Source organism: Furipterus horrens, unplaced genomic scaffold, assembly GCF_987537825.1.
Source record: "Furipterus horrens unplaced genomic scaffold, mFurHor1.1.pri manual_scaffold_17, whole genome shotgun sequence".
Classification (NCBI taxonomy): Eukaryota; Metazoa; Chordata; class Mammalia; order Chiroptera; family Furipteridae; genus Furipterus; species Furipterus horrens.
The window spans coordinates 40392248-40398247 of NW_028327187.1; the positions used below are offsets into that span (position 1 = coordinate 40392248).

At 46.8% G+C, this 6000-nt stretch overlaps 1 protein-coding gene across 2 annotated transcripts in view; it reads right to left on the bottom strand.

Moving 5' to 3' along the window:
- The window catches only part of DOCK11 (dedicator of cytokinesis 11), a 206918-nt gene extending 201252 nt beyond the window's left edge, over window positions 1-5666 (bottom strand). For both annotated transcript variants that reach the window (XM_090265104.1, XM_090265103.1), the window contains exon 1: window positions 5459-5666. In XM_090265104.1, the coding sequence (XP_090121230.1) occupies window positions 5459-5560 (102 nt within the window). In that variant the 5' untranslated portion in view covers window positions 5561-5666. The remainder of the gene's footprint in view (window positions 1-5458) is intronic.
- Between the last annotated feature and the right edge of the window lie 334 nt (window positions 5667-6000).

Genomic DNA, 6000 nt, shown 5'->3' on the forward strand with positions numbered 1-6000 from the left:
CCTAAAAGGCAAGAACTGTTGCCCTGGCTGAATAGCTCAGCTGGTTAAAGCAATTGTCCTGCTAAAATAGGGTTGTGGGTTGAATCCCCGGTGAGGGCACATACAAGAATCAACTAATGAATGCATCAATAAGCGGAACACAAATCGATGTTTCTCTCTCTCTCTCAAATCAACAAATAAAAATTAAAAAATAAAAGGCAGGGAGTGTTTAAGGAGAATCATTTTGTCAGGGGTGCGTGGAAGGAACATTTCTGCCTTGAGCAGACAAGTGGTCTAGATTCTGTGCACATCCGCCTCACCAGTTTTTAAAAATACAGATGCCTGGCCCCACCCCAGACTTATCAAAACAGAATCTTGGGGGTGGAGACCATTGTTGCAAGAATTACAAACAAGGAAATAGTCTGTAAGAAGGTTCACTCAAATCCTCCAAATAAGAAATATAAATGGCTAATCAACATACAAAAAAAGTGTTCAACTTTAAAAGGTCTCAAAAAGCACAAATCAGAACCTTGATGTACCATGTATCTCCTATCAGACTGTACAGATTTAAAAAAAAATATTGATAACCAGGCCGTGGCCATGTAGCTCAGTTGGTTTGAGCACTGTCCTGACCCACCAAGGTTGTGGGTTCGATTCCTGGTCAGGACACATACAAGAAACAACCAATGAATACATAAATAAGTCGAACAACAAAATCCGTGTCTCTGTCTGTCTGTCTGTCTCTCTCCCTCCCTCTCTCTCTAAAGTCAGTAAATTAAAAATATCAAACAATAAAGGATGATTTTCTACAGTGAAATTTTTGGCAATCATTAAACATGATTATGTAGATTTACTATTGATTGGTGTGAAGAAATATCCATAAAATATTGGTAAGTGGAAAAACTATTTTAAAGGTTATATGATACATTTATTCAATCCATGTTTTCATATATATACACACAAACACAAAGGAGACAGAGAACTTTCGACATATTGAGTTCCCTCTGAGTGATGGGATGCTGATTCTATTTTTTTTTAAATTTTTATATCTTCTCTAATTTTCCTTTTTTAAAAGATTTTAATTATTTATTCTTAGAGAGAAGGGAAGGGATGAAGAAAGAGGGAGAGAAAGATCAATGTGCGGTTGCCTCTCGCACAACCCCAACTGGGGACCTGGCCCGCAACTAAGGCATGTGCCCTGACTGGGAATCGAACCAGCGATCCTTTGGTTCATAGGCCAGCACTCAATCCACTGAGCCACACCAGCCAGGGTTCTTTTCCATTTTTCTAACTCCTCTACAATACACATGTATTTATCATGTGGTAAAACAATACCTTGCTCAGGTAGCCAGTTGATTAAGAGCATCGCCCCAATTCGCCAAGGTTATAGGTTCATCCCAGGTGCTCAGAGCACATACAAGAATCATCCAAAGAATGCATAATTAAGTGGAACAACAAATGAGTCTCCACCTCTCTCTCTCTCTCTCTTCCCCCTCTCTCCCCCCCACCTCAAATAAATAAATAAAAATACTAAATATTCCAAAAAGAAGGCTTACTGATGATTAGAATAGGAAAAGAATCAATCCAGAGAATTTGTTTAACATGTTCATCTTAGAAAACAAACTCTACTATTTCGTACTTCAAAGAGGGTTCCGTGGAGAGGCCTCTCTGGTTTCCCAGCAAACTCTATGCTGGGTTTTTGGACAGATCCTCCAGGAGTGGCTTGCCCCTGGCCCTCCTAACCTGGAAAAACCCACAGGGGTAGTGAGACAATTCCTTATAGGAGCCAGCACTCGGGGTAACCCTCCTGACTCGCACTTCATTCAGATGCAAGCTAAGTCTCTGAATTGGAAACGCTTGGTCAACAAGCCCATTGAAACTGGCTTTATTCCAGTGTCAGTTGTTTTGTCCTATATTAAGTACTTTCCACAAATTCCCCAGGGGAAGAGGGAGCAGGGGAGCTCCCTAATTCCTTTTCAGACTTTCCTTAAATTCTAACCTAACAAATATTCAATGCAAAGGTAGTGTGCGCCAGGTGGGGGGGAGTCAGCAGCTGCAGAATCTTTTTAGCCTTTCTCAGCTCTGGGGGAGTTTCTCTTTACTGGAGTTATATGAAATCTGGCTGGTGCCAGCCAGGAGACACTACACGCATTACACTGCCTCAAGGGGCTATAACCCGTAATATCTAGCAACTCTTTCCTGATCCTCTGGAGCACAAGGAATTGAGGGTAAATTCAGCAGCAGCAAGCAAACAGTATTTAAACACCTAGTGGGTGACTTTCCCAGGCACAATGACTCCTCTTAAGGAGAGCCAGAATACAATAGGTTTATCAAATGCTTTGTTCCCCCAGACACAAATAGCCATATCCCGAATTGTAACAAAAACAATGTTAAAACTCTGCATTTAAAACATGTATATATATATATATAAACAGTTCTCAGTTAATCACACACACTCTCAGGTTATAATATTCCTCCCCAAGCCTCTCTTCAGAAATCTCTGCCAATGTTCAATTCTGTAATTACCCGTTTCCCTGGGTTAAAACTGACCTCCATAAAAATGCCAAACTTACGGAAAAGTGCACAACGAAACAGTCTCTCTCTGTGTGCTTCACTGTATGTATAGTTAACAGATTCAGATTCGTGAAAGTACTAATAACTGAATGAAGGTCTGAATACATAGCTACATGCTATGTATAGCCCGTGATTTCTGAATTTTTCTAACAGTCAGCAAAATGGAATGATGTCAGCAACATACCAACAAGGATATAATTGTAAAAACCAACAACAAAAAACAACAACACCCAAACAGGAAATACTGTATATTTATTCAGCTTGGTGGGTTTTCAAAGTTCTAGTGAGAGATACCACCAGAGGACAGTTTGAACTGCTGTGGGAATGACTCCATACTGAAGTCCAGTATATATGTGATGCCTTATTGAAGCCCTAATAAACTGAGTGCCGTGGGTTTACAGCAGCAATTGTAAGTCCAGCTTCAGATGATCCCTAACAAACACTTTGGGGCTTAAATCAGAAAAAAATTAGATGTTATGGAGGCAGCTGCAACAAGGTCCAGTGGCTCTACAGCCACTGTGGCTTTGCTAACTTTGGTTACCAGCTCTGTGTGTCAGAAAAGCAGGGTCCAAGAAAGAGCCATTTAGGAGAGTACACTCCATTTAAGACTGTTTCCTTATTTCTTAACTGACTTGAACTGCTTTAAAACAGCATCCACTGAGGTGTTATGAATAAGCTAAAATTGACTTGTATATATATTCTGAGTGTTCTATTGACAAACACATGCACACAGATCCAACCCAGGATGGAACTCTTAAAAATAAATGGTAGAAAAAGTCATCCACATTCACTTATAACTTTAGGGCATCTAGCATTGTGTCTTGCACAGAAGAGGTTCAACAGATATTGGTTGATTGAGATGCCTAGAATCTGTTCTCCCCGCCGCCCCAAATCTCAATGTGGATCACATACCAGTGTGCCTTGCATGGTAAAAATCTGCGCCCTCAGTTCCAAGTAAACTAGGCTGGCACCGTCTCCCAGAAGATTCTCCTCCCACTAACAGTTTTTCCAGCTTTGCCACAGAGTCAGTGGTCAGGAAGAGGCAGCTATGCCTGTGCTACACAAAATTCTTCTTAAAATCTAAAAACCTGGGCAAGAATGCTTCAGTTAACTTTTTGCTGCTGAGGGTGGCAGGTCAAATCCCAGTGGAGGTTTGCTGAGTCCCATTTATTCTATTGAGACCATCTGCCCACTTCACAGTCTCCTTTCATACAATGTGGTAAGCCAGCCACCCATGCTCAAGCAAGGTTTTCTTTCTTCCTGAATTTAGGAAAGCATTTTCTGGGCTAGGCAGATTGAATCACTTATTAACAATTACTGAAGGGAGAGCCCTGGTATAAATGCCCTGCACACAGCTTGCCTCCCTCTCTTAAACTGGCTGATGACAATCAAAGTTCTCATCTGATCCAACAGACCTCATTCTAAAATCGGTGAGACACACAATAAGCCAAGTCCATTTAAACATTAAAGGTCTGGGTTTTGCTCTGCTAAACAGCAGGATTAAACTTCCAAGAGTTCAGCCATGACAGAGAGATTTCTTTAAAGTCACTTGGCTTTGCACAGTTGTAGCTATTAGGGATCTGATCTTTATCTCAAAGGTATATATTTTACCTTTGATCCTCCTCCAGAACTCCCACTAATGTCAACTTTCTCTGCTGTTGGGATCAGGGCCCTGGCCTCCCTTTAATGTTGGTTTTATCACAGATTCTACAAGATCAACAGAAAAATTAAAAGGAAAATCTGTGAAGTCCCCTTCCGATAAGTCGTTTTAACAAAAAGAGCTCACTCTTAAATGATGAAATTTAAACCCAGCAGACACAGCAGACAGTATGCTGTAAGGTTGAGTGGAGAGACAAAAAACGAACAAACAAAAAGAAAACAAAAAGCCAAAGTAACAAAACGAACACTAGTTAACCAGTCTGATTGCTTATTTAGGGTTTGCTTGCTAGTCCAGAAAATTAGCAAAGAGCTTCTAGAAAACAGGAAAAGGAGCAAGTGCCCGTTAGCACCCATCCCCTTTCTCCAGTCAGACAATCCGGATGAGGCGAAGGGTGTGATGGGAGGGTTCCCAAGGGGTCAGCGCGATTTCAAATGCCCATCCCCCAGCGGTGGGGCTCTCACCCCAGGTTCTCCACCCTTGCACTGGCACACCCCATCTTCTCCCAAATCCCCATGGCCCCCGATCTTCTTGCCTCTGGAGCGCTCCTGGGTCCCAGGAGACTACCTAGCCCTGAGTCGGCCGACCCCGCGCCCACTCGCCCGGGAACCCCGTTGTTTCCAATTTCCTCACTCCGCGGCAGCAGCGGCAGCACCCCTTCAACACCCATCACCACCCTCTTTCTCCCCAGTAGCAGGAGGAAGTCGCTCTGCTTCCTCTGTTCTCAGCGCCCGCCGAAGCTTGAGCGCCCGGGGCTTTTTGGGTGGGGTTCTTTTTTGTATACACTCTGTGTGCGCGCAAGTGTGTAAGTGCAAAACGCTCAACGCATCCTTCCGCCTAGGCTGGAGGGAATCGGGAATCTCAGGTGCCGGCAGGAGGGAATCGGGATCTCATCGCGCCTGGTCCCTGGTTCTTTGTGGAGGGTTTAGGACCACGCGGGGTCCGCTCCGCAGCTCACATCTCGGGCCCGGGCCCCGGTTCCGATCCCCTGACGGCCCGCAAGTGTCCAGCCGGGCGCATGCCCTCGCCGCGCCCAGCAGCTGCAGCGCTATCAGCAGGCGCCCGGGACTCGGACAGCGGCCAGCGGCGGCGGGTGCGCAAACTTACTGAACCAGAGAAGGACAGCTCGGTCGCACCAGGGAGCCGCCCCGAGCGCTGTCTTGGTCCTGGCCCCCGCGCGCGGGAAGCTACCCCATTGCTCTAGCCCGGAGCGCGTCTCCCGAGAGTCCCCGTGCCCCGATCACTCACCAGCACCACCGAGCCCCGTACGGCCTCCGACACGCTCTGCCGGAGCTCAGCCGCTGTGCCGGGCTTGCTGAGCCTCTTCGTGAATTTTCGCACTTCGGCCATGGCCGTGGGTGCAGGTCTCGACTGACGCTCTCAGTGCCCCGGACCGGGCCGACCTCAGCCGCTGCTGTACCCTCTGTTTACCCGCCAGCCGGCCAGCCACATCGCAGCGGCGGCACCCATCGCCCCTCCCTCCCTCCCTCGGCTCCTCCCTCGTCTCCTCCTTCCCTCCCGCGCTCGCCTGCTCCCCGTCTTGCCCCAAGGCGACTGCGGCCACTCCCTCCCCTAGAAAAATCAAGCCCTGCGCGCGAGACCAGCCAAGAAGGTGGGAGTGTCTGGGAGAAAGGGTGTGTGGAGGCGGGGGTTGGGGGGGTGGAGGAGGGAAGAACTGGGGAGGGGGGGCAAGGTCACGAGGTAAGAGGGGGAAGTGGCAAGAGTCTGGGCTCCGCCCGCCCCTGATGCTGCGCATCCGGGAGGGGAGGTCTGACTCCTGCTTTTATTTT